A 27,635-nucleotide genomic window follows, 5' to 3' on the forward strand; every position below is an offset into this window, starting at 1 on the left:
CAAAGGCCCCCACTAACAAGATTATTTTGCTAGACACCACAGGACACCCTCAGAAAACCCAAGGGAGACACAAGGGAGACCTACACAATATTAGTCATAATGTTATGCCTGATTGGTGTATATATTCCACACAGAGTAAGACTGTTGTATGAAGCATTTACATTCTTATTACTAATATTCATATTTTCCTGTTCAACAGATTATCAGCTGTTTACACCTCTCAATCCTGAGTGGGCCAGTCTGTTCCAGTTGAAGCCCTTTTGCTCTGATTGGTCAATGAATCAGATTATTAGAAGGACCAGTGTCCATATAGATGCAGCTGGCACCTGGGCTATCCCTCCATGTCAGTAGTACAGTATAAAACTGTCAGTCTTCATATTTTTTTTGGACATATTAACGTTTAATTGCAGCCATGACAGTAATCCTGAACAAGAATGTCTCCACAGCAGGGATGTACCACTTTTTGAGACTGCTTCTTTAACTGGCTAAAAGCTCTTTGACATTTTAGTCCGTGACACTCGCCATGTCTTGTCCTTTGAAATGGATCCTGTGTCTCTGTTTGAGGCAGTGGATGATTTGTGAATGGAAGCTCACTCTTTCAGCCTCATATCGACTGGCATGACCTTCAGCATCTCTTCTAACAGGCGGAAAGATTCTCTTCCCTCGGTGCAGATCCGGTTACAGATCCCACATCCTCATTGGGTTTAAACTGATCAGTGAGCAAAACACAAAGGTCTATTTATAGATGGATACAGTTAATTTTATATGAGAGCTTTTGACTGTTTAGGGTGAATTTAGTGAAGTGGATACAATAAACACTTTCATAGTTTAGATACCAAAGCCTGTCAGTAGGTGCTTAGTCTCTGAACCATAAAGATCAGTAAAATTGGGACTGACGTTTGAACTTTGCCGTTTATGGTTGACCTATAATCTCACACAGTTCACTATCATGACTGAACGCTAAACAATGTTGGCTCTGTTACCAAGATGACCGACAACCAGCTTCTGTATGAACCATTTAGTTTCTTGTCCTTGCAACTAAAAGTTTTCCCATAGCCAAACTTGATTCATTTAAACGAATATTAATAACAAAAAGACTTACAGCAGACTGAATTTGCATGTCTTTTTTTGGTGCATCAGATCGCTTTACAACAAACCTCTTGCTGCATTGGAAGACAGAATAGACAGGAAAACAGATTATGGAAATTACATAGTGACTTGACTGCATGGTGACCCACCCCTTCCCTCAACCACACAGTCTGTTATAAAGCATCGCAGGCGTTCAAAGATCCATCTAAGTAATGGCTACATACTGTAATTAGCCTGTGCTGCACCATATGTTTTGAATGAGACCCATGTCATACAGAACACTATTCTACTCGTGCATGTAAGTAGATTTAAATGTGCGTGACATGAAGAGTACATATTAAGTAATTAAACTGATTGTTTCCAGTTTAAAGTTGGTTAAAGTCTCATTTTAAGCCCATTTGTATATTTACTTGTCTGCATACAAATACAAATCACAAACACACATCAGAGACCAAAAGTGAATTGCAGTCTAGGACATGTTAAATTGGCTTCATACATCTTTTGTACTGATCTGCGGGTCTTTAACAAATGTGTATATACAGTAAATAAGTGCACTGGGGGGTAAATACAAACAGCCCAAAGTTTGGAAACCACTGTAAACCATTTTCAAAGGACCCCAGTGAGGCACAGAAATAAAGAAAAGGATAGTTATGCTCTTATGGCTGAATGAAGATGCAAAGAAAACTTCTAAGAATAAGAATAAGAAAAACCTTTATTCGTCCCACAATGGGGAAATTGCAGTTTGCAACAGCACGCACAAATGACACAGATATAGTAAATAATAGATATATTGCACATATTAGAAATGTTTAGGAAGCACGGACGAGTTGCAATGAATGCGTTTCAGGGACTGTTGTGGAACATCCGCAACACTGTGATTGGATGGACTTTCAAAGGTGTGTTAATAACGCTATTGTACATGTATCCGTTTAAACACTGACAATGTTAAATATTAAATATTGTACATCAGGGGTGTCGAACTAATTTTCGTTCGGGGGCCACATACAGCCCAATTTGATCTCAAGCGGGCCGGACCCGTAAGATAACAGAATAATACCTTATAAGTAACAACAACTCCAGATTTTGTCCATTTGTTTTAGTGCAAAGATGAACACGTAAATTAGGAGAATTTGAGAAAATAAGTGCAATTTGTTCACATTGCTGTCTGCTGTTTAGATAGATAGATAGATAGATAGACAACTTTATTTTTATTTTTATCTATCTATCTATCTGTCTATCTATCTAAACAGCAGACAGCAATGTGAACAAATTGCACTTATTTTATTTTTAAATTTAGTCCTGGGTCTCAGTGTTGTGTGCTGTCCACTAAAACAGTAGACAAATAAAGGGATAGCAGTTATTTTCATTAAAATATTTCACGTAATTTTTCGCACTTTTCGCAAATTCATGCTGCGGGCCAGATCAGACTCTCTGGCGGGCCACTTTCGGGCCGCGGGCCGTATGTTTGACACTTGTGTTGTACGTGATCAAAAATGAAACACATACCCAGCTGTGAATGAAAGCTGCTAAAGAAGTCAGCAGTCCCACAATGAACAGTTGTATTATGTCAAAAGATGTTTCTTTGTGTAAATATCGCATTTAATAAAAACTGGTTAGACTTTTTTTTTTTTTATAAACTTTTAACTTTTATAATAAAACGTATAAATATATTCTGTCACGATCCAGCTGTCAAAAGTTCAGCATACACGTCTGTGCGTTTACCTGGAAAATACCCGTGACGTTAACTATTCCCTCAGGCGGTGTGGGACGGGTGCATCGCTCGTGCGCTCTATGCCGCTGCCCCACGCGCAGTGATCACACTCGCGCCGGTGACGTCTGCGTCCCCTCCGCTGCCAGTGGCCTCCTGCCATATTTATTCATGCCGGGCAAGATGGCGGCGATACGGTCGAGGTGTTATTACCAGTGGACGTGAAAAGGCATTTTATTCAAAATACAAGAGCCGAGTCAAACGCGTTTAGACACTTGGCCGCACCGTGTGTGAATTTGCCGCGCAGCGAGCGTCGACGTCTTTTTTATTTCACGCGTTTCACGGTGTTTTTCCTCACAAAATGTTCAGGTTGTAACTCGCCCGCTAACCGACCAGCTGGCTAACAGAGAGCAGTTACTAGCTAGCTCGCTATCTATCACAGCCGAGCCTCCGTGAAGTGTAGGATGGGAGAAAAGCTGGAGCTCAAGCTCAAATCGCCGGTCGGAGCAGAACCTGCTGGCTACCCGTGGCCGCTACCGGTATACGTAAGTGTTACACCTCAAACCCCAGCGCTTACAGTTTTATGTTTCGTCTTTTTGTTTTTGTCTTTGTTAGCTGCATTAGCTCCATGCTAACGCTGGCTAGCAGAAAGAGCCATAGCACGCTCGTCCGGGGAATCAGGTCATACTGGTCTAGATATGTGACAGTTAGGCGTGAAGCATCGGCCAGAGACGATGACTGATCAGATAGTTGGATTGTTTTGTTTTTCTCCTGTAAATATTTACCACAAAAACAGGCGCAAACACGCTCTACGGTACGTTTTATCAAAGCAGTGCATCCAGATAGTGAAACTGGCAGTGGCACCCAGTAGTCTGTGGCTGTTTTGAAACTGGATCAACTTGATTAGACCACTCTTGACATCCATGGCAGTCTCTTGGTGACTTAATGCCAGTGTTTGGATCCTTCCTGTTCATGCTTAACCACAAGGGGTGGTATTCCTTCTTTGCATGCTCATCTAAAACCTAAATTTCTCTGCTTAGATCTGCATTATCATACCTAAACCTTCACAAAGTGGCATATAGGTTGTGTGCAAGATGTACAGCCAGCATGCTGTGTCCGTGTGTGTGTGTGTGTGTGTGTGTATACTCTCTGCATGTGAACGGCAGCACTGCATTCCTCGAGTGCTTTCTGTATTATGTTATCTTATAACATCCTTATAAGTGAGAGCAGCTGAGTTGTGTTTGTTAGTTTAAAGTCTGTACGGTACTGTTGCCCCCCCCCTAATCTGTCTGTTAGTGTTAGTGCAGCGGTGGTCACGTGTGCAAGAGCGAGAGAGGGGTCTTTTCTCTCTCAGAGTTATTTCCATGAAGCTGTCAGCACGTCAGCAGCTCATCAGTTGACTCATTGAATAGAAGCGGAAAGGGAAGCGGTTGCAAGTTCTGTGAGCGTAAAGTTAGTTCAAAGCGTGTTTCTCATTTATAGTAATTGCGGTGAGAGTCACTGTTGACTGAAGAAAGCCGAACTTCTCAGAATGTCTGAGTGGGGTCTTTTCTGCACTTTTCCTCTCCACCTACACTGTCCCGTCTGTCGATCTGGCCTGGTTTTATTTCAGTTTCATCATGTGGCCTGCGTGTCCCATCGTCACTGTGTGATTTGAATGAGTTTCAAGTCACTGAGTCAGAGGTGCTAGTTGACGCAATCAGCCACTCCTCTCCTCTCTGGCTAACAGAGATGACCCTCCCTTGTGCACCAGGACAGTCTGATAACACTTACAGTTCCTCCCTCTCAGCAACTGCCTTGCCCGTTTCCTTATGTCGTGGTCGGCGAGGATGAACACGGGAAGTGGCATGTCAAGAATTTTATTTATTGTTGACCTTCGTGATAGCTATTTATACTGGGACTAGCTGGCGTGTATTGAATTAGAAACAGCTGATGCATGTGGAGTTCTGCAATATGGAGCTTATTCATGCGGCGCTCTCCTCCTGTTTTCAAAGAGGAAAGACTTCCTCTGTCTCCCCCCCTCCCCGCCTCCCCGCCTCCTCCCTTGTCCATATGGTCAGCTCTGCAGGAAGAAAAATATAAGAGGCTGCCCCCGTCCAGCAGTGCTGTATTTATAGAGTTCAAACACATGTGCCAGTATCTGTGCTTTTTTGTTTTTTTCTCCGGTCACGTTTAACCAGCAGGCTTTTGCCTTGTTGAACTTCTTGCTGGTAACAAGAGATCCCACTCCATGTAGATTCATCTTCACTCCCACAGAGCATTAAGATTGCTTATCACACCCACAGAGCATGAGCACAGTGGTGTCTGTGTTTTGACACACACAACATAGCTGTTCTACAGACTGTTGCAGTATAAGGCATGCTGTTAGAGCCAAGCCCATATGCTCTCTTTTGTTTTATTGATCTGAGTTTTTTTTCTTCTTCTTCTTCGTCTCTCCCTAAATCCTCACATCTGTGGATCTGTAAGTGCTTCCATATGAAGAGCACCTCTGCTGTGGTGCAGCTCTTTGTCCATCTGGTTCTGGGTGCAGCGCTCCATGCAACATTTGAAAGACGCACCGCTGTTTAAATACTGCTGAATGTATTTGATGTAGGGATTACTAGGGATTCCTCAAGCCAAAAAAACTGAAGGTCATATTTGCTGTAATTTGCGTATGTTTCTAGTCTGTAAAACAGAGAGGCTAGCTGGTACCTTTGTCTTGTTTTAGATACCCACGCCTGTTAGTCAGTTAGCTCGTGCATCAGCTGTATTTCATGGTGAGTGTAATACACCGCTGCTTTAGTCGTGGGCTGGTTAGGTTCATGTAGTGGAGCAGTATGTGGCGTAAAAACTGCCACACCCACAATGCATCATGCTCATGTGAGGAGAGATTGACCGAAGAGGTGGTGAAGAGAGGAGGAGTTGTACGTGCGTCAGTTGGACCCACTGTGGGGGGAGAGAGAGAGAGAGAGAGGAGGGTCCTCTGTTCTTTTTTGTCTGTCTCGCTTACAGACAGTGTTTATTTTTAGCAGCAGCCCTGTGCTGGTGTTGCTGTGTGCCGTCTTTGTGTGAGCAGGTGACCTCCCCCTGTTGCATCTCATTCGCTCGCTCACACGCTCTCTTTCATACACTCTCACACGTTGTAGAGCTTCTCTATTTAGTGGTTCACAGTGTGTTAAATTTGTCATGTGTGTTCATGAACTATAGCTCATGCTGCTTATTAGCCACACGGCTAGCAGCAGTTAGCTCGATGTATGCTGCTCTAACGGCAGCGCTGTGCAGACAGAAATAGAAGGAGATTTCCTGTTTAACTATGAATATTCGAGTGTGTGCGCATGCATGTTTTAGCTTTGGCGGAAGTTTGCGTAGTAGTGGCGGGCAGTATTGAGCGGGAAGCAGGGAGCTCCAAGCTGTGAGCTGTTAGCTGCGGCGGCTGTGCCAGGCCTCAAATAGCAGGCGTCCCCGTCTCTCTCAGTGCCCCCCCACCCCTCCCTCGCTTTCCCCAGTTATTCGTTTTTTCTCACTTTCGCTTTCTTTGCTTTCTCCCTCCTTTTACATTCTGATTTATTCACAGTTTTTCCACTTTCCCTCTTTTTCTTTCTCTCCACCAGAGGCTCTCCGTAGCAATGCGCTGGAGCTGGAGACAGAAAGTGGGTCAGTGGGTCAGCTCAGGCAACAGGCTTAGACTGGCTGCGCTCTGGGTGAAACTTGAGTCCCGTTTCTCCCCCAGAGCTGCTCCGCACACTCCAGCTAGGAATACTAACTATAGATGACATTCCCTGCATGCAACAAATATGACACTAAACAACAGTGCTTCTCTGAGACATGATTTAAAAGTCTAATTAAGCAGACATCTTGTCTACACAGAGGGCATGGTGTGAGCAGCTCCAGTCCTCCATTTGTTTACACAGCATTGAGCTGTAGCTCATCCCGTCTTTTGATGGCACCCAGTACACATATTACAACACTTTGCGTTCTCTGGAGCTGAATTGATTAAAATTGGTGCCTATCAGACGTACACACGAGAGAGAGAGAGACCAATGAAGCAATAGCTGAAACGCTTTCTATGCAGACACATATTGAATCATTTTAACTGATGTCCTGAAATAAGGTTATAATTATTCCAGATTAAAATAAGATTTATGTCAAACCTACAAGATCCTGTTGATTATTTCGAAATGTATTGCTGCTACAAGACTGTAAACAGACTACGTGGTTAATAAGCAACTAATGCTGATGTAAGATTTGTCTCGTAAAAACAGATTCAACACCAACAAATTTTTAATTCATATCCAGCTCCTCATTTGTAAAAGGGCATGGAGGATTCGGATTAAAACATGACAGGCTCATCAAAGACAAAAAACTCATACTCCCCCCAAAAATGGGATCAATAAAACTGCCCACACGCCTGTCTGCAAGTTTTCCTTATAGATCAACAGTGTGTTGAGGCATAGGAGTTGCTTTGTTTTACGCATCTTTATAGACAGATGCATAGCTACTAATATTGCACACTCAATGTCTACTAAACAAACATCATATTTATCATCAGTGGATGATGAGTGCAGGAGTTGGAAAAGGGTGTCTTGTGATTTTGAGAAGTGCACGGCAGCCCCGCGATGCCCACCGTGTCTCCATCGGCCCCAGGAAGCGTTGAAAGCTAATTAAAATCACAGAAGAATAAATATTCATTATGTTATTTTCTCTCGTTATTAATGTGGTAACGCTCGCTCCTCCAGTTCTTTGCAGAGTTTTGATGTAGTTCATGTGTTTGAGACGCAAATAAATCCTACTACAAAGGACAGGAAAGCCTGACATGGCAGACTCTGCCACCTGATGCATCTGACATTGCAGCCGTGCTGTGGGGAGCTCCGCAAATATTAATTATGAATCACGGATAGCAAACATATTTTGAGTAGGCAAGCATCTTTTCAAATACTCAGGTATTCATGGAATAATTATTATTTTACGAGCATGAGCACAGTTAATACGATTAACCTGAAGGTTTATCTCAATATGGATAGATGTTGTTGCTTTGCTGAGTGGTCAGTTAACCCTGTTTCAAAAATGTTTATTTCATTTAAATGTATCTTGTCACCACACAGCTACTTTAACGAAGAGATTGAAAACTGTGAACGTAGTTTATCAAGTATACTAGTAAAAAGAAATGCGTTCTAATATAATATGACCTTCATGGCTGTTATAGTGTTCAGTTTATGTTGAAATAGTGGTAATTCAACTGCGTGGTCATTTTGAACAGTACAACACAATACAATTCAATAGTACAACAAACCACAGCCTCCAAAATGAAAACACAGTTGAATCAACATCTCTCAGTTGTGTGCAACAATGCTCAGCGCCATAACCTTCATGAGGATAAGATTTAGTGGACTGTTATATTAGAATGCATTTCTTTTCATTAGTGTACCTAATGAACTGGCAAACTGTGTGCGCTTTAATAATGGACCGCCAAGGTTAAGTGTTTATTTATTTAGAGTGTATAGTGTTGTGTCGCAAAGTAATCTAAACAGCATTCAGCCTCACTGGCGCTCACAGTTGTGTCTGAAGTGGCTGTTATCTGATGTAATTGAAACAGGAGAATGAGTCGGGAGTTGTGGTCACTGCACTGTGTAAGCACAAAGCTGTAATTAAGTCTGTGTGTCCTTATGTTTAGTTTATTTCCAAATGTCCACAGCATTAATTACTTGAACCACATAGTTAGCGTCGTCTGTCAGGGAATAGTTATTATATAATATTTATTATGACGTCCTTTAATATGATTGTTACTGTAGTGCTGAAGTTAAAGGGAGTGGTATAATTAAATTATATGTATTTCAAAAAACATCTCTTGAAATTAAAAGCAGATGCAGACAAAACTAGTATTATTCGTGTATGTTTCTACATGGATTGTAGTTTTGTCTCGTTTAAACCAGTGTCGTCTTATAAAACAGCAAAAGAGTTCCCACTGTCATGAAGTCTGTAACGTCCAGGTTTCATCGAGACTGTTTTGATAAACCTTGAATTTGCTATACTGTCGTTACACTTAATGGTTCACGATGTTTTGTCTCCTTTCTGTCTACTAAGGATAAACATCATGATGCTGCTCATGAAATCATCGAGACCATTCGGTAAGTTACCTTCCCCAACTCTGATGCGGCCTGTGAATATGTCCCCAATCACGTCACTGTTATGATTTAGTGATGATCTAATGGTTATGTGTGTGTGTTTTTTTTTTTTTTTTTACTAGGTGGGTGTGTGAGGAAATTCCAGACCTCAAACTGGCAATGGAAAACTATGTACTCATTGACTATGACACCAAGAGGTGAGTGTGCAATCGTGTCACTGTAAAATCTGTCACTGATATTGAAGGAAGACAGCTGACAAGTGGTCACATCATCATCTTTAAAATAAAAGTTTAAGAGACATGTTCAGCACTTTCATCCAGCTAGAGTAACTACTGATCTAGCAGCATGTTTATGCGCCTACATTCAAACATCTAAAGTGATTTAGCCAGGTTTTCTCAGAACAACTATGTCGCTGAGCTCTTATATCGCCGGTAAGGGTGAACTTTGTTTTTGTGTCTGCTTTTTCTCACAGCTTTGAGAGTATGCAGAGACTATGTGACAAGTACAACAGGGCCATAGACAGCATTCACCAGCTGGTGAGTACATACAGTGTGTGAAGTGAAAGTGAAAGTTTTAGTCACAAACGTTAAGTGAAAAACACTGCGTCAAGTGTGTAAGTGTTGACTAATTTCCAGTACATATGTCTGTTGTTTATTTTGATGTTGACATATCAGTCTTCTCTAGACGGTTTTAGTTTTTGCTTCCTACTTTTAAATGAACAATACTTCTTAAACCCAATTAAAATGATTCTTATTAGAGAGTCCAACTCTGTTTACACAGATGCTAAATTAAAACATAAGATTTTATTTTTTGTAGAATTTATATGCATCAAAACATCTGTTGAAAATGTAACGGAAGAAGTTTTTCCTACAACTTCATAGATATCACTGTCATTCAGCTGAAAAAGATGATCAAGACAGACCAGCGTTTTCAACCTCATTGCCCAAATGCAGCCCGGCTTCATCCATCTTCAATTACTTGGAAAAAAAAAAGCGCTGATACTCTTCATGTCACATACATGATGTTTACCTTATGTGTGGCAAAAATGATAGTGACCAACTAGGGCTGGGCGATAAAACGATAACGATATCTATCGTGATAGACACGTGATCGATATCAATAGAAAATACGTTCGATAGAATGTTTAAAAATTTCACTTGAACTCCGTTAGAGAAGAATAGGAAGAAAACCCCGAGCCAGAACTGCAAGTCATTCTGGGGGATGTAGGCAGAGGAAGGGCTTTAGCCTCTCGACCTATCACGGCCCAGCTTAGCCAGGTTGGTGGCATCAACAACAAAAAAGAACGGCGTGGAGTGAAAGGAGAATATGATTGCGACAGCGCGAAGGGAAAGGTCACGTCACCGGTTTGGCAATATTTTGATTATTTTAAGTCGGACAAGAGTCAGACCAATGTTGTCTGCAAACTTGGTGGCGAGTGAGCATATTAATTGGCTCTTGTCTCTCTTGATTAGTAGTGTAAGAGTGGGTTAAGTTTCGTTTCTCTGCCGGCCGAGTGAGTGGCTGCTGACTCTCGGTTAAGCAGGGATCCACAAGCAGCAGTTATGAGTCGGTTAAGTTTCGTTTCTCTGCGTATTGAGTGCCGTAGTTTGCTCGTGGTCTGATCAAGAGGTACACGGCAGCAGTGCCATGAGACAAAACATCAAAGCGATATAAAGAAATAACGGATGCAGTGGCGTATCATTTAGCGAAGGACATGCTCCTGGGTAAAATAGGTTAAAAAAACAAATTAATAATTATCAATATCGACTGATATGAAACACTTATATCGTGATACATTTTTCAGCCGTATCGCCCAGCCCTATGACCAACCAAACAGAAACAATCGGATACGCCACCCGTATCTGTTTGGCCCAGATCAGACTGTGGTTGTTACATGGAGCATTTTAATCTGATCGGGCTGCTCCTATCGTTGGTGTAATACTAGAGTCCACATGAACGTTGCCAATGATTTATAGAGAATACTGTTATGTCTTGCTCAGTAGTGTGTCTTTGAATTGATGTAAATATAATAATTGATGGAAATCCCTTGCAGTGGAAGGGGACCACTCAGCCCATGAAGCTAAACAAGCGTCCTTCCAATGGGCTGCTGAGACATATCCTACAGCAGGTGTACAACCACTCAGTGACTGACCCAGAGAAGCTGAACAACTACGAACCCTTCTCCCCTGAGGTTTACGGAGAAACCTCCTTCGACCTGGTAGCTCAGATCATCGATGAAATGGAAATGATGGAAGAGGACACCTTTGTTGACCTTGGCAGCGGTTAGTTACCTGTGATTTTGGGACGTTTCACAAAGAATTAACCACCACTCGTCTCTGACCTTTAAAACATATGGATTAATATAGTAGTGGAATAGCCAACACAATAATTATAAAGAAGTAACACTGTTTTGGTTTGATGAGATATAAAGTTAAGAGTTGGTTGGTGGTATAAACATGTTTAAGACATGAGTGGCTTGTTTCTTATTTGCAGGGGTAGGGCAGGTGGTGCTGCAGGTCGCAGCAGCAACCAACTGTAAACACTACTACGGTGTGGAGAAGGCAGACATTCCAGCTACCTATGCAGAGGTAAGTAAATTGTATCTCACAGGGGCAGAGGGAGCAGGACTGAAAGCTCTGTGCTTTCTACGTCAGCGAGAGTCCCTGTGATGTAAATTTTGTAACTGGCCCAAGTCCGCAAGGGCCTGTGCAGAAACATTTATGGATGTCTGCGATTTTAGGCTGCACATGGGTATTCATATGGACTGCAAGTGTGCCAGTGTGTCAGGAACACAGCTTGTTGTGAAGAGAGGCTACGTGCGGAGATGGCTTGCGAGTAATTAATCCAAACTCTCAGATAATGCTGTGCTGTGTCTGCCCACTGTGCAGTAAGCCTCACAGTAATACGATAATAATGTGTCAACACAGCAGACCAATGCATACCCTAAACTGTTGTATGGATAAAATCGCACGCATGTAGGTTGTCTGCATCTAAAAACCGTCCAGCACGTGAACACATGAACTCGTGTGCACTAAAGCTCCTTCCTAGTTGGTTCTCTGGAGGAAAAAAAAAATGTCCTTTTGCTGATTCTGCTGCCCTATGGCGAGACACCAGCAGCATGTCAAACTGAGGAGGAGGAGAGGAAGCATTTCAGGCTGTCACTGTGACCCAGATTGTATTTTTTTTATATACTTTTTAAGTTTGTTTTCCTGCTTTTTGTATGCGTAACTGCAGAGATTATGTGTGGAGATTTGAACGCCTCTAACATGTGGGTGAGCCACATTGAGTACAGTGCTCTGTGGAAACAGGTGGTTTAGCTGCTCCATTTTGTGCAGAACTTAGTTTTTCTTTACTTCGGTTAATCTAAAGAAATGCAAGTCCAACTCAAAAGCTCTGTGTTGGCTATGACGTAAAAGACATAGTCAGAAACACGGGTTTTTCTGTGAACGCTGAAAACAGTATCCTTCTCAAACCAACTCTGGTACACGCATACCCTGTGTTGATTATGTATTTCTACTACTACAATTTAAGATTCATATGTTTTCTTTCAGACCATGGATAAAGAGTTTAAAAAATGGATGAAATGGTATGGGAAGAAACATGGGGAGTACACAGTAAGTTGGCTCCTCCTGTGACATTTATTGGGAGTAATACTTTTTATTCCACACACAAAAAAAAATAAATAAAAAAATGTTTTGTGTTTTGCTGACCCACATGTATCCAGGACTTTTTATACTGTAACTATACTATTTTCTTCAGCTGGAGAGAGGTGATTTTCTGTCTGAAGAATGGAAAGAAAGGATCGCCAACACAAGGTGGTGTACCAGACCTGGTAACACACACACAATTTCCGTTTATTGAAAGTAAGACCAAGCTGAATTCATACAAAGTGGGACCAGAAAAGTAGGAGATCCATGCGCGCGACTGAAGGAAGTTTCAGCCCTGTTACAAATATGACCGCTGAGGAAACTTTTTATTTTTAGCTGTTATTCCCACAGTCCTCTGTGAGACGAGGTCATTCAAATATTTGATTTATTTGATTATTATTCAAGATATTATTTAAGAAAGCGACAGATTCTTGAAACGTTAGACGGACACGGTGATGTTTGTGGTCGATCAGGACGAGTCCGAAGGGTTATCCAAATGTAGAGAATCATACATCACACATCTCTCCTCACAACGTTGCTGAAACATGAATGAGGAATATATATTTTACTATGAATAATAGTACTGAAATATCTTTCTTTGTCTGTCTTCCAGTATTATTTTTGTGAATAACTTTGCCTTTGGTCCAGAGGTCGATCACCAGCTGAAGGAGCGCTTTGCTAACATGAAGGAAGGTTAGTACAGTTCACCCACAGGTTCTGTTATATCTTCTGCCCCTTTGTTCTTGAAGGGCTGCAGTATTATTTACTTTTACCTCAACCTTCAGTTCAGAAATACACGCACAGCTGCAGAATATTTAAGGCTGTGTTGTCTAGAGAATAATAAACATAATAATCACATTTGAAATCCAGATGAAACATGGAATAATGCATTTATCTGTATTTATCTTTTGTTAGCAATAATATTTGCCGGCCCTTGACAGCCTTTTATCATAAACGCTGTGGATGCACAAATTTACAAATATGGTGTTAATTTATTTTAAATATCTCGCATCAGTTTATGATCTACAACAAGTGAGACATTTTATGAGGAAACTAATCAAGGCATGACAAATAATAATAATAATAATAATAGCAGGTGTTAATTGACTTTTCCTGTGACAACAGACCTTTGAAGTGTCTATAAAACATCAGTGCCTTGTGTTGGCAGTGCTGGGAGTGATGCTCTGGCTCACTGTTCTTATTATAAAGTAATAATACATGATGTTGTCACTTTGTCAACACCTCGCTTTGCTAATTCACTTGACTCTCTGTTTTAAATGCGAAGCCTGACTTTATTTTTGACGCTTCTATGGATTACTGTATCTGACAGTGGAAGTTAATGTGGTTGCGTTTTGTTGTCAGATGTTGGAGCTGTCATGTGTGTCCACTCATTTGTCGTTTCACTTTTCTTTCCAGGGGGAAAAATTGTCTCCTCCAAACCTTTTGCACCTTTGAATTTTAGAATCAACAGTCGAAACTTGAGTGGTAAGCTGCAGCATCAGTGGAAAAGCAGATTTAAATGTTTACCGCTTCCTGTGACTCCTTTGACATTTCTCCTCTTTGTCCTGCAGACATTGGCACAATAATGCGTGTGGTGGAGCTTTCTCCACTGAGGGGCTCTGTGTCCTGGACTGGGAAGCCAGTTTCCTACTACCTTCATACCATAGACCGCACCATAGTAAGAACGTATGCTTTTCTTCGTCACTGTTGCTGCAGCCATTGATGAGAAAGAGAACACAAGTGCAGACGGTTAAAATGAAACACTGAATGACTCCCGAAGCAGTACAAACTAAATATACATTAGGGACCAAGTGTAGTCTAAACTCAAGAGATAGGATGCCAGAATAACAGCAGGCATCATCCTAATGAGTTGTCAGCCCCAAGTGTAAGCAATCTGAGGACACGGAGGTTTTCACAGGCTGCCCATTATATAACCGTGATACATGCATCATTCCAGTAATTGGTTGAAGTCATCCCTGGTAAACAGCAGTAGTCCCAGTGAGAAAGCTGGCACGCTTTGGAAAGCAAACTAACATCCACATTTTCTTTCTTTCTTGTCTTTCAGCTTGAAAACTATTTTGCTAGTCTCAAAAATCCTAAACTCAGGGTAAGACACATTCGTCCTCTTCCTTCCTTGACGTCTCACTATATATTTGCTATATTTTCTGTATTAAACAATTAAATTGATTCGTTTTATGATAACAGGAGGAGCAAGAGGCAGCTAGACGACGTCAGCAGAAGGATACAAAGGACAGTAAAAGCAATAGCACCACACCCACAAAACCTAAAGAACAAACCAAGGTAGGACATGGACAAATTTACAAGTTAAATGTCAGCTTTAAGTGCCTTACTGTTGCTGTATTACTCCTCTCTTCTCTTACATACACTTTAATTAAAGCGTCATCCTCAAAGTTGTCGCCCCCGTGTTCTTTATATGAATTTATCTGTTTGTTTGTCCGTGTGTATTGCAGCAGGACTCCTGCGGTGAGGAGGAGCGTCCCAGCTTGATGACAGTGGTCAAGCCGTCTGCCAAACCCAGAAGAGCCCGACTCTTGTCCAAAGGTCGCAAGCTGAACAATAAGAAACGTGGTCGACCCAAGAAAGCCACCCCAGCTGCTGAGAAGAAAAACAAGAAGAATCAGAGCGCGTTGGATTTGCTCCACGCCAAGACCCTTTCTGCAGCTCCCCCTCAGGGTCAGAGGACTAAACCACACACAACATGTTGTCTACTTTTCTTCTCCTAAATGGGACCATACCACCGGCCATGACAAACAAACTGTTATTTGACTTTAATGATAAATGTTCTTGTGTGTACAGATGCATACCGGCCACCTCAGAGTCCCTTCTACCAGCTACCTCCCAAGGTCCAGCACTATCCATCTAGTCAACTGCTGCTGAGCCCAACTCCTCCTGGTCTGCAACAACTGCTAGGTGAGCCAGTGGGGACACACTAAATTGTTGCCTAGTTACAAAACCAGATGTTATATACAAAATACAATCGACTGATCTAATCAAGACTGATAGTTATAGAGTAAAGTTTAAGGGTCAGTATGGGTTTTCTGTCATCTGTGTGACAAGACTTTATGTAAGAAGTCAACTTTAAGTGCCTTGCCCATATTTTTATAGCTTTTGAGACTTTGTCTGCATAAAGTTTAAGTGTGTATCTCTCCAAGAAACTAACAAAAAAAATTTACCCCCTGTTATGTCCTCTTTCTCTGTCTTTGTCCCCAACCTACGCTTTTTACAGACAACATCAAAGTTCAATACCTCCAGTTTATGGCCTACATGAAGACTCCTCAGTACCGCTCCAACTTGCAACAACTTTTAGAGCAGGAGAAGGTTAGTGGCGGCGTCGGCAACTTACAGATTTAGCTGTATAACAGTGCATGCGTGTTTCTAGTTGCATTTGAGCATTTAACTACTCTCTCTCTCCCTCTCACCAGCAAAAACACAGAGACCTGTCAGGGCAAGCGGAGCAGCTCCATTCGGTCTGTCAGTCTCACAAGGACAAGATCAAAGGTCTCTTTCAGACCAAACTGGATGAGGTAGGATGTGATGCTTTATTGCCTCAGACAGCCAACGTTGTTACTAGGTGCATAAAAGTGACTCCTATTTGATTATATTTGATTGATATGAATAGCTTGTAGATAACATGGCCTACAAAGATGATTCCCAGCTTATGTATGTAAGAGGGGTTGCTGAAAATTACAGTTCTGCTGCCCACTTGCACCTTGCATCCATATGAGGTGTGATCAGACATATGCTGAAAATTAGGTCAGGTTACAGTGGTCATAGCTTGAATACACTTCTACATCTTTGCAGCAGGCTGAGAATAGCTAGGTGTTAGGAAAGAGTATTTTCACTTAACATTTACTGATCTTTAAGCATTATCTTTGTAGCTAATGTCAAACTGTGTGTGTGGGTGTGTGTGTGTGTGTGTGTGTGTGCAGCTCGGAGTAAAAGCCCTGACTGTGGAGGACCTCCTTCAGGCCAAGAAAGAGATATCAGCACACAATCGGCAGCTGAAAGAGCAGACAAAGCAACTCGAAAGAGATATGGTCTTACTTAGAGACCACAGCCTGCTACTGGTGAGACCTTACTGTTGTTTTTACCTCCAACGTGTCATTACGGCATCAGCCCCAGTGACTCACACCTGCTATAATTTTTTGAAGTCATGAAGGTTTGAGTCACAGGTAGGCAGTATTAAGTGACTGTTCTGAGAAGATGACAACGAGGGTGTATGCTGTGTGTGTGTGTTTTCCAGCTGAAGTCTCGATGTGAGGAGCTGAAACTTGATTGGGGCTCTTTGTGTCTGGAGAGTTTGTTGAAGGAGAAGCAGGCTCTACGCAGACAGATCTCTGAGAAACAGAGGCACTGCTTGGAGTTGCAGGTACACAGTTAACTTCTTCTTTGTAAGATCCCTTTTCAAGTTGCTGGATTTCTCTCCAGCTCCTCTGTAAAACTCCCTCCGCTATGCTCTGGCCTCTTCTTTAATCCTGACACACCCATTTTATTTGTCCCATAGGTTTTACAGAAAGCAAATTCACAAGTCATGTGTAGTTTTCAGGAAGAGTGGATGAACTATTGTCATTGCTGTTGCATGCCTGTTTTCTTGTGTAATGCTTCCCCCTGGTGTCTGTTTTTAGATCAGCATCGTGGAGCTTGAGAAGAGCCAAAGGCAACAGGAGCTGCTTCAACTTAAATCCTACAGCCCCTGTGATGGCTCTCCATATAGAAAGAGCCTGGAGTCGCGTCCTTCCGCAGACATGGACTCCTCTAAGCTTGGCCTGTCTTCAGTCCCAGCTCTCAATGGCATCAGCCCGGAGCTTTCCATCAACGGCACCAGCTCGCCTTGTTTTGACCGGGCTAACACAAAGAACGAGCTTCTTTCCCGCTACCTGCCCATCTCTCCGGACCATGAGATCGTGCCTGCCAACACCGATGTGCGACAGAGGCAACAGTTCTCCTCCCACGCCCTTCCTGACTACACACGCTTTTCCCCCGCCAAGATTGCCTTGCGGAGGCACCTTAACCAGGATCCCTCTGCTCACTTGCGAGGGCCAGGGCTGACCACACACAGGTTGGTTGAGACTATTTCCAAATCTCCTACTTGTTTCCTAAGAAGTCATCAACTAAGATAACGTTTGACTTAAAACCTTGTTTTTCTTTTCTAAGGGAACTGGGTGGTATCAACTCTCCACTTGGAGTCAAACAGAACTGTCCATCTCCCAATGCATCTGATGCTCAGAATAATGCCAAAACCTTCGAAAGGGTAAATTTCTTTCATTTGTCTGTGTATTTTTTTTACCATTCCTACAGTATTTGGCTACTTCACTGTTGTAATCTTCCATTGTTTTCTGATACAGGGCGGCAAAGAGAGGAGTCCAGCTGTTCAGGGTGACAACAGCATTACAAGCCTTCCGATTAGTATCCCTCTGAGCACTGTTCACCCAAGTAAATTGCCCGTCAGCATCCCACTGGCCAGCGTGGTGCTACCCAGTCGTGCTGAAAGACTGGTGAGTATTCTCGTGACAGTTACCGGAGACAGTAACTACATTAAAGTACCTCTACATTAAGACCCTGTCCTACATGTAAAAAAAACAATCACGTGTGAAGTGAAATACAAAGTTTAAGAAGACACCTTTGGTCATGTCATGCTGAAAATGATAGAATTTGTTTTCTAAAATCTGAGATACTTGGAGATTTTACTTTGTGAAATAACCTCTGCATTCATGATTTCAGAGAAGTACTCCAAGTCCTGTGTCTCAGACAGGTCAGACCAATGGTAAGGATGAACCTTCAACCATTGTTCACATGTGACATTTACTGTTACCACCATGAAACAATCTCATTAAATCTGGTTTATATTTGCTGCTGTTCCTGTGTGTCCGTTGTCATGAACTGGTCTACGTGAAGGATATTCATCCAGCTCAGGACTGATGAATGGAGGTCCTCATCCTGAGGACCACAATGGTGCTTCTTCATCACCTCCGCACAGCAACACTCCTGTGGCCGGACCAATGGGCAGAGGAGGTCCCACCCAGAGCCCCCCACTCGGTACTGGTGGGGTGCTCCAGTATGCCGACGGACCCCCAAGGATTCTTCCAGAAGATGGACCAGACCGCCAGGGAGGAGAATCGGACACAGAACATCAGGACAGCGAACTGCGGAGGAGAATCTTCTTCTCTTCTTCCTCCTCGTCATCCTCGTCTTCCTCTTCGTCAGGCAGCGGAGGCAGCATGACCGGAGGATCACGCCTCCACCATCACACCGGCAACTCAGCCAAGCAGGGATACCACAGTAACCATGGAAACCACCACCACCAATCCCCCAGCTCACAGCACACTCACACGCCTACACACACGTCATCTTCACACAGCCTTGGCTCGCAAGAGGGACGCAAGCGGGGTAGAAGGAAACGCAGCTCTACAGGTTCTGTTACGGCCAGCGGCTCCCCAAAGAGGAGGTCATTCCCTGGGATCAACTCCAACAACCACTCCTCAGGCTCCCCACTCAACATTAACTCCATGGTGAGTCAGCAAAACATTTGAGAACACGAACAAGGACTCTTATGGTACTATTACAGTTTCTTAAGCTGCCAAAATATGTTGTAAATCCAAGATACATTCTAATGATTTGACTTTGCTGAATAGAAATACTATCTGTAACTGTCAGTGTCATAAGCCGGAAGTAAGACGCACGCTTCAGCTAATTTGACACACACATACAGCACTGCATCTTTTGTCTGTGAATGACAACTTTCTGAGAACTAAACTAACATTTATATTGACCAGCGACATCTGGGTTTAACCTGCAGCTATTTAGTTTACCTATTTTTGTTTTTAGGTAAACAACATCAACCAGCCTCTGGAGATCTCAGCCATCTCCTCGCCAGAACAATCAAGCCGCAGCCCCAGTGGGCCTGACTTGGACCAGCCTCCCATCTTGAAGAGAGAGCGCCCCCTGGAGCTCAATGGCTCAGGTCGATACTCCACAGCCCCCAGCTCTGATGATGAGGACTCAGGATATCCTGCTGACAGCTCCAGCTCTCGGTAATATGAAGCTCATTACGCTGAGTTAAGAATAAGCTGTCTCATATTTGAAGGATTTAAAGTATCAACCCTTTACCATGTTTTATAGGAGTCACATGCATTTTGTTGCTGTGTTTGTTTTGGTTGTTTATTGTTGTTCTTTCTTGTAGAATTGAAAGAAAAATAGCCACTATATCCTTGGAGAGCAGAGATGGAACTGGTAGACTAGGTGATGGTGAACGAGGTAAGAAAAGAAAATTGTAATGAAAACTTGCACTTCTCCTACATAATTATAACTGCTCTTGTTCTTCTCCTCCTCCACTAGGCAGAAAATCTGGTAACAGCAGTGGCAACAGCACGGGCAGCGAGGCCTCCTCATCTTCATCCTTGTCTTCTACCAGCAAGTGGAAAGCTACCTTTTCACCCATTTCTGATCCCAAGCAACCCAACTCCGACATGAGACAGGGCGGCTCTCCATTCAGCATGGGAGGGTCGAGTCGGGGCACAGACTCCGATTCTGACCACAAACAGCAGGTTAGGAAAGGCAGTGATGGGGAGTCGTCCACCTACATGACTCCCAACCCTTTCCTCAGTCAGGAGGCTGGGTCTCGGGGTGCAGGCAGCGGTGCTGGTGGTGTCCAGGGCGGCGGTGGTTCAGACCAACGCCAGGGTCACCAGAAGCAGAAGACGTCTCGTGACTGGGAGCTGAAGAACAACAACAGCCTGGCCAGTCAGAATCTCTTCATTTCTGCCGCCGCCAGCAGCGGAGGAGGCATTATGAACGGAAAGGTGGGAGGCAGTCCTGTAGCAGTTTCCTCAACCACAGGGACATCTGTGGGACAATACCTGGGGTCTCAGTTCCCGCTTGGAGGGACCTCAGTCTTGCAGTCCTTGTTCGGGGCCCAGACGGGCGGACCCACGGTGACTGGTGCCACTCGGCTGGTCAACGGACACTCTGCCCTTGGAGGCTTCTCCAGTGCTGGGCTGGCAGGGGGAGCGGCTGGAGGTGAGCATGATGATCATATAAAGTGTTATCTCAGGACCAGTGAGCAGTCATAGTGAGGTCTTAGTCTTATTCTGGGGTCGTCTTCATCAAGGATAGTATGGGAGAATGTGCCAGGTAAGTGGAGGTCCAACGCTGCTGTCTGCTCGTTCGCCTGATTGACAGTCTGACTGACTGTCTCTTCTGCCTCGCTTTGATTTGGACTGGCTGCTTGAGTGAAACACCCTTGGAAAATGTTACTTTTTTAATAGAACGAACAATTTAACAAATAGAGAAATTAGAAAAATCTGAAAAATTATATTTTGCACTGAAATCTGTGCTTGAACAAGAACTGGAAACATGATTTATAAGGATTTTGTGATTCTTGTTCGTCATTTTCCCTGGGTGTATTCGTTGGAGTTGTATGTCAGAGTCATTTCACTTTTAAGCAAAAAAAAAAAAAATCCAGAAATCAAATGTTTAATAATAGAAATTCTTGTTTTACTGTAGTGTTAATTGGCCTCTTGGTTTTGTTTCAGTACAGTTACAGTGGACTGACTCTGTTTGCTTTATGTGTGCTTGTCTCAGACTTGCTTGGCGCTATGCACAACCTGGCTCAGCCCTTGCTTCTCTCTTTGTCCCCCCTCCTCCTCCCCCCCGCTCACTTTGCCACTGTTATCTGCTCTCTCTTCCCCTGTCTCCACTCTCTCGCCCCTTCCATTTCTGCTGTATGATTTGCAGGTATATTTCACCACGTGGTTGCCTCAGTGTCTTCCCATCAGTTTGGGGCGACGCTGCCCACCTCTGGAGGCCTCGGCTCTCGGCTCAGTCTCTCCTCCTCTTCCACTTCCTCCTCTCAAACCCAGCAGCACACCACTCCCCAACCAGCCTCCACGCGCCTGGCCTCCGTGTCCTCACCTCTCCCCATCTCCCTGTCCCAGGCCCAGCACGGCCGCACCCAGTCGGTCCTGCATAGCCCCTCTCCTCCCACGCTTTCCCTGCCTCCGCCACCGCCCCTGCACAGCGCCCCCTCCTCGTCAGCGCCCACGCACTCTGATGCCACGCCATCTTCTCGGTCAGACTCCCTCCTCTCCTCGCGTCTGTCCCACTCCTCCCTTCATCACCAGAGAGCGCAGTCATCCCTCTCTCTATCTATCTCCTCGTCTACCGCTTCTGTGTCTACCGCCGCTGCTTCCGCGTCCCTCTCATCCTCCTCCTCTCTGTCCACCTCCTCATCTCGTCCATACGCAGTGCACTACTCCCCTCGGCTGCCCCCTCCGCCACCAGCGAGCAGTTCAGGTGGTGGTGGGAGCATGTGGAGGACTCAGGGCATGCATGGCACCTACACTAGCTCCCAGCTCCCTGGCTCCCGACCTAGATAGGGTTTGGGTGTGAGGGGGAAAGTCGGTGGAGGGGGCGGTCAGAGGGTGGATAGAGGGAGAGAATGATAGAGAGAGAGACAGAGAGAGAGAGACTGATAGGGAGTGAGAGGGGCAGGGGTTTTCCTGTGCTTCTGCTGGCTGTTGTTGTGACTGAACAAGGTAAGACAATTCTTGGGCTTTAGTCAGGGACTATACTGCTTTGACTTGTTTTTTATTTATTTGTTGCTGTGTTAAATCTCTGCGCTGTAAAATCACTGACTGTGTCCGTTTCTTGTCTTTGAATGTTTCAGGTAATTGATGAGAACTACCTCAACACTGAATAAACTATGCAAATGTCCAGGTGTGGACCAAGGCACTCTCCTCATTCACTGGTGCTTCAAACCATCTGCACTACACAACCGCTTCCAAGACCGGCTCCTGTACTGGGATCTTTGACTCACACACCCACCCACATACACGCACACATACACGCACACACTCACTCACACACTAACCACCACTATGGTCACCTTGAGCAGAATTCATAAGTACTGGTCATGTTTATGTAAGGTGTTATTAAAGTGCTGGTTTAAAGATTTTACCATTTGGCTGTTGTCCAGCTCTGAATGAATTTGTGACGGCTGGTTAAACTTTCGGGTGCTCTATAATGTAATAATAAAGTGTGTCGTCTCTTTGTTTTAGTCACAGACGTTACCGTTTGACAGACTGAAGCACACAGGCGGCCTTTTCTGAATTTCGTCTCACTTCCCTCGCACAAAAACACACAGACAGACACACACACACACACAGAGCCAGTTCGTTGAACTCTGCTCAGATGTCATGCAGCTTCGCCTCTCTGCATGCATGCTTTCATATCTACGTTTTCTTTCCTCTGTGAAATTCAGTATTTTTGTTGCAACATTGTTTGACTCTGAAACGAGATGAGGTGACTTCAAGGCTAACTTCACACTGGACGGAAAGATGCAGTTTCTCATGTAGCAGAAGATGTACAAGCTGTGGCCAGTGAACTGACACCCCTGTTGTGTTCGAGATTCGCTAAGAAAATGAAAAACATCCCGCTGTCCAAAGACATGCTCGTTAGGTTAATTGGTCATTTTAAATTGGCCGTAATTGTGCATGTGCGTCTGAATGGTTGTCTGTCAGTCTGTGTTAGCCCCTGCACCCCGCCTCTTGCCCGTTGTTATGCTCCAGCCTAAAAACTTGGACAAGTTACTGTTACATTAACTCAAACGTAAGTCACATTCGATCTTATTTAGCTTCTTTTAGCTCAACATTTCCTCTTCTTTGCTACTAACCGGAGCAGAAACAATCAAGTTCTCATTTTGACCTAATTCTTAAAGCGTGCTCTGTCTATTTCTGCTACTATCATATATTTAACACATCAGCGAAAAGCTATTTACTTCAAAAATAAAATGAGATTTGTGGTATTTTGAGACTGTGATTGGACATGTTTCACTAATCAGTGACGGATGAAATGGATGGAAGAACGAGTAAGGCGACCTAGTATCATCACAAGGGGTGCCAGTAATGCTGAGCTGGGTACATTTTCATTGTTTAAGAAAAAAATAAATAAAAAAGACGCATTTACTGAGATGGTGCTCTGTGTAGACATCGTTGACATCGTTGCCACGCTCTAAGTAGAGACCCCTTGTTGTCAAAGAGCTGTGGCTGCACTGTTAAAGTCAAGCTGAATCCAGGTGTAAAATAATTCCAGTAAAACGACAGATATTTCAGCTCGTTTCTATATTTATTTACATTTTGTTCTTCAGTTTAGGTAAATCACACTACTATTATTAGGGCCGCAGCTGAAATAACGTGACAGCAACATGTTTAAAACTCTCCTTAAGCTAAATGAATTCTTATTTATCTTGATGGATGCATTTACCTACCGCCTACACACACGTACTCACACACACACACACACACACACATGCATGCAAGTCCTCCACACACTGGGAAAACGATTAACCACAACCACAACAAACTACTGGACTCTCTTCACACCTTCTTGTTTGCTTTTTAATTATTTTTTTTTTTGTAAACAATGTTTGTACTGTGAATGTGATTCATTCTCTGACTGTATAGTTGTGGATAATTTAGATGATTATATTTATGCTGTCGGTCTCCCCATTTGCCTTGGTATTTGTATTTCACCTTTTATTATTATTTTTATTTTTATTTTTTTTTTTAAATCCTGAATTGTGTGGACGTTGTTAGGATGCAATAGTGTGTGTACTTGACTCACAGTCTGAAAACAGTGGTGCTAAATTTGGACTGTGCCTAATCTTATTTATTCTGTAATGAAAACATCCAAACGGAAGAGAAAAAAAAAAAAAAAAAAAAAAATATCAAGCCGGATACTTGGTGCTGTACACAGGGACATTTGTAAGGCCTTCTTTTTGGCATTTCCTTTCCGATATTTAATATGCTAATGTCTCATTCTTTGAATGCCTAGTGTACAACTGTAGACACCACCTTTGGATGAACATGCTCCCCAACAGCTGCATCAGAGTAAACGGGACTGTTGATGTCTCGCACGCGGCAGTTTTAAACTTACATCGGCTCACTTTGCTCTCAAAAGTGAGCTGCTTATGTGTTAGTGAACAAGACACACTGTTTTTGTACATAACTTTTAATTGTACGTCTCCATCTTAAGCAGAAAGGTATATAAAATAAGTATCTATATACAGTCTATATATATATATATATATATGAGTATATCTATATGAGTGAAGAGGGATATTTTGGTGCTGGCATAGTGACCCTTAATTTCAACCTGTTAAACAGGAGGCTTGAAGCCAAGCAGAGCAAAGCATTGCCACCACAGGACCTTAAATAGACGGCGACACGGCAGCACCCGAACACACACACACACACACACACACACACGCCAGAGCTAGAAACTCTGCGGCCGTGTGTGTGTGCGTAACACACAGAGAGGTGCTGTGGCTCAGACACAGCTCAGTTCCCGCACTAGAACTGTTATCACTTTTATCCGATCTTTGGTTTTATTTAGTTTTATCTGTTTGTTTGTTTTTTTTTTTAACCGACCAGGATTCTGCAGGAAGAAAAAAAAAAAACAACAAAAAAAAAAAAAAAAAACGGTGCTTCTGTTTCTAAACAATCAGATTTTACAGACTAAATCGTTACTGGTGCATAAAGAACTACGTGTCAGTGTCTTTACGCGTACACTGTCTTGTCTTCGGATGTCTCGCAGACGGGGCCGCACCCCGTCATGTGAGCGGCGCGTTGTGTAATTGCTGGAGACGTGCTGATGTGAAACACTTGTCTTGGTGCGTGTGAGTGAGCGCTTCCTTTTTCTTGTGATAGTGGGAATACACTCGGTCTGTGTTCTTTCTCTCCACTTGGCAGTACATATCTAAGGGAAGATTAGACTAATAATCAAAGCTTTATAGTGAAAACTCCTGTCCTGTGCGCTCTCTGTAAACATAAATGTGTTTCTCACGAGTGTCAGAGTGAGAAGAATTTTAGAGCCTAATTAGAGACTAGTCCATTCGTTACCAGCACTGAGAGGTATTTTGTAATTACTGTTGATGCTGTTTTGATTTTCTTATTCTTGGTGTTTGATACAATTGCGGTTACGTGTTATGCTTTTAATTGTGTCCTCAGATTCCTGTCAGTTTGTAATACTACTAGTCAAGACAGACAGCACGGTGCTCTCCTTCACTTAAAACAAGGAATTTGCAGCTATTGATGAATACTACTCTTCTCCTGTTGTGCTGCAGGGTTTTATGGTTTGACGATCTTCAACACGAGCTCGCCTGGTGGCTTTCCTCATGGTCCAGTCTAACTGTTGGAACGTTTCTCTGATCTGGAGGGGCCGCGTGGTGTATGTGCCAGTGAGAGGGGTTTCGCGGAGATACTCATCATAGGCGTACACCTGTTTTGTAGCTGCTCGTGTGAGCAGCCGGAGTCCTTTAGTGTGTGAAATTATGAATTCAAAGCTTCTATGCAGTTCTCCAGAACACTGCACCCTGGTACATTATCGGTAGATAATCTGTGAGGCTGTTTACTAATTCCTGCCAAAGGTCTTAACTCAGGAACTTCCCAAGATTGCTTGAAATGCTAACAATTTTCTACAAACTACTGCATGTCACGTTTATTATGTACCATCTTGTGGCATGATGAAGTCCCTTTCCAACCCAACTCAGGACCAGGACCACCCCTCAGTGAACATATTTCAAGTTAAAAAAAACAAAAACAAATCTCCTCGGGTTCGCTCCTACTGGCACATACACCAAGCCGCCTCTGTGAAATTGAGCTTTATAAGTCAGTCTGATCTTGAGAAGCTGTGAAATGGCTACGACTTTCAGCAACTTCCTCATCTCACAAATGCCTCCGTCAAGATTTGTGTCTCTAAGAAGGAGGTCCGGTGTCCTTTATTGCGCTCCCTCTCGTAACACAAGGGGGGGGGGCTGACACTAAAGGGCACGTGTGACCTGCGGTATGTGTACAGTGATGTATGATTGATGAAGCCAGGGCAGGTTTGAGGTGCAATAATGGCAAACCTACTTTCCAAAAGGCCCTGGGTTTTCAAGGAAAAAAAAAAAAAAATGTTACTGTTTGTTGTTGGTGCTTTTATCCTAAGATGTTATAATGAAACAAATTGAATTAATGTTTTTTTCTGCGTTTGATTATTAATAAAATGTTTCCTATAATATTGAATTCATTTTGTTGTGTATAGTGCAGTTTATGTTGGATCGTACTCTGTTTCTGCGCAAAATTTGCGCGTTCAAAACGGCAGAATGCCTCCGCAGCATTGAGAAACAACGGCTGCGTTTGTCCTCTTTCACAAAAACGCAGCTACAATTCGTAGAAGTGCGACCCCTTTTTGTGCCAAAATTCTTTAAATATCTTGGTGAAACCCTCCCAGCACGTCTGCATACTGAAGCGTTCCACCTCGACTTTATTTATGAGAATAAATATAGAGGGACGTCCAGAGATGATGGATGTGCAGTATATATTCAACAAGATGCCGATTCCCAAGAAATGGACAACAGAATATTTGTGGCCTGCAAGACATAAACATCAACAGTTGTGCCGTGCAAGAATGAGCCTTGGCTTTATCTCTCCAAATACACGGCCCGGAGACCTTGACTGTCTGCAAAACAAGTCTGCAGCTGATCTCTTTCTGAGAACGAGATGTGGTTCGATGTTTTGAACCTGCGCACGTCTGTCAGAATAAACCTCTGAATTAAGTGCAGATCGTGACCTTGTTTGTGGAGGTTTCACCCAGATACTGCTTCACACAGTTCACACAGACTCTTTGCAAGGTGATTATTTTTGATGTGGCTCAAATTAACGCGGTCAAATGGCCTAATAAACTTAAGCCATTACAGTGTCCTTCAAGAGAATGATAACAATCCCGGTGGAGTCATCTTTTTGAATCCTTTTACTAAATAAGGTAATAATGTGATACTTTCTTTAAAATTATATCCGTTAGACAGACACACCTCTGACACCTGTTCATTAATGATGAAGGCAGCATCCTATTAGCTCCTCTAAGCGTACCAACCTGGAACAGTTAGCCTAGCACATTAACTTCTTTTTTTTTGTGATTGTTCAACCATATAAAATGTACCAGACATTTTCAAAACTGGATGAAGTCGCTAACTTCCTGGAGTCTGTGCCTGTTGTCCACCTACCTTGTACACTGATCAGGCATAACATTATG

At 43.2% G+C, this 27,635-nt stretch overlaps 1 protein-coding gene across 2 annotated transcripts; it reads left to right on the top strand.

Annotated features, from left to right (window-relative positions):
* Positions 1-2,803: 2,803 nt before the first annotated feature.
* Positions 2,804-26,630, top strand: dot1l (DOT1-like histone H3K79 methyltransferase). 2 transcript variants are annotated; one of them, XM_084549127.1, is made up of 29 exons: positions 2,804-3,342; positions 8,858-8,901; positions 9,021-9,095; positions 9,371-9,434; positions 10,952-11,180; positions 11,392-11,486; positions 12,450-12,512; positions 12,658-12,713; positions 13,159-13,238; positions 13,962-14,030; positions 14,117-14,223; positions 14,611-14,652; positions 14,751-14,846; positions 15,017-15,239; positions 15,363-15,476; positions 15,793-15,884; positions 15,989-16,090; positions 16,496-16,633; positions 16,810-16,935; positions 17,192-17,625; positions 17,721-17,817; positions 17,912-18,061; positions 18,288-18,330; positions 18,462-19,075; positions 19,392-19,597; positions 19,747-19,820; positions 19,902-20,582; positions 21,300-22,099; positions 22,231-26,630. In XM_084549127.1, the coding sequence occupies exons 1-28, from the start codon at positions 3,262-3,264 to the stop codon at positions 21,938-21,940; spliced, it is 4,836 nt and encodes a 1,611-aa protein (XP_084405253.1). In that variant the 5' UTR covers positions 2,804-3,261; the 3' UTR covers positions 21,941-22,099; positions 22,231-26,630. The 2 variants fall into 2 exon arrangements, with proteins under 2 accessions (XP_084405253.1, XP_084405254.1); XM_084549128.1 differs by lacking the exon at positions 21,300-22,099 and having other exon boundaries at positions 2,808-3,342.
* Positions 26,631-27,635: the final 1,005 nt, after the last annotated feature.

This window comes from Chelon labrosus, assembly GCF_963514085.1.
Source record: "Chelon labrosus genome assembly, chromosome: 7".
Classification (NCBI taxonomy): Eukaryota; Metazoa; Chordata; class Actinopteri; order Mugiliformes; family Mugilidae; genus Chelon; species Chelon labrosus.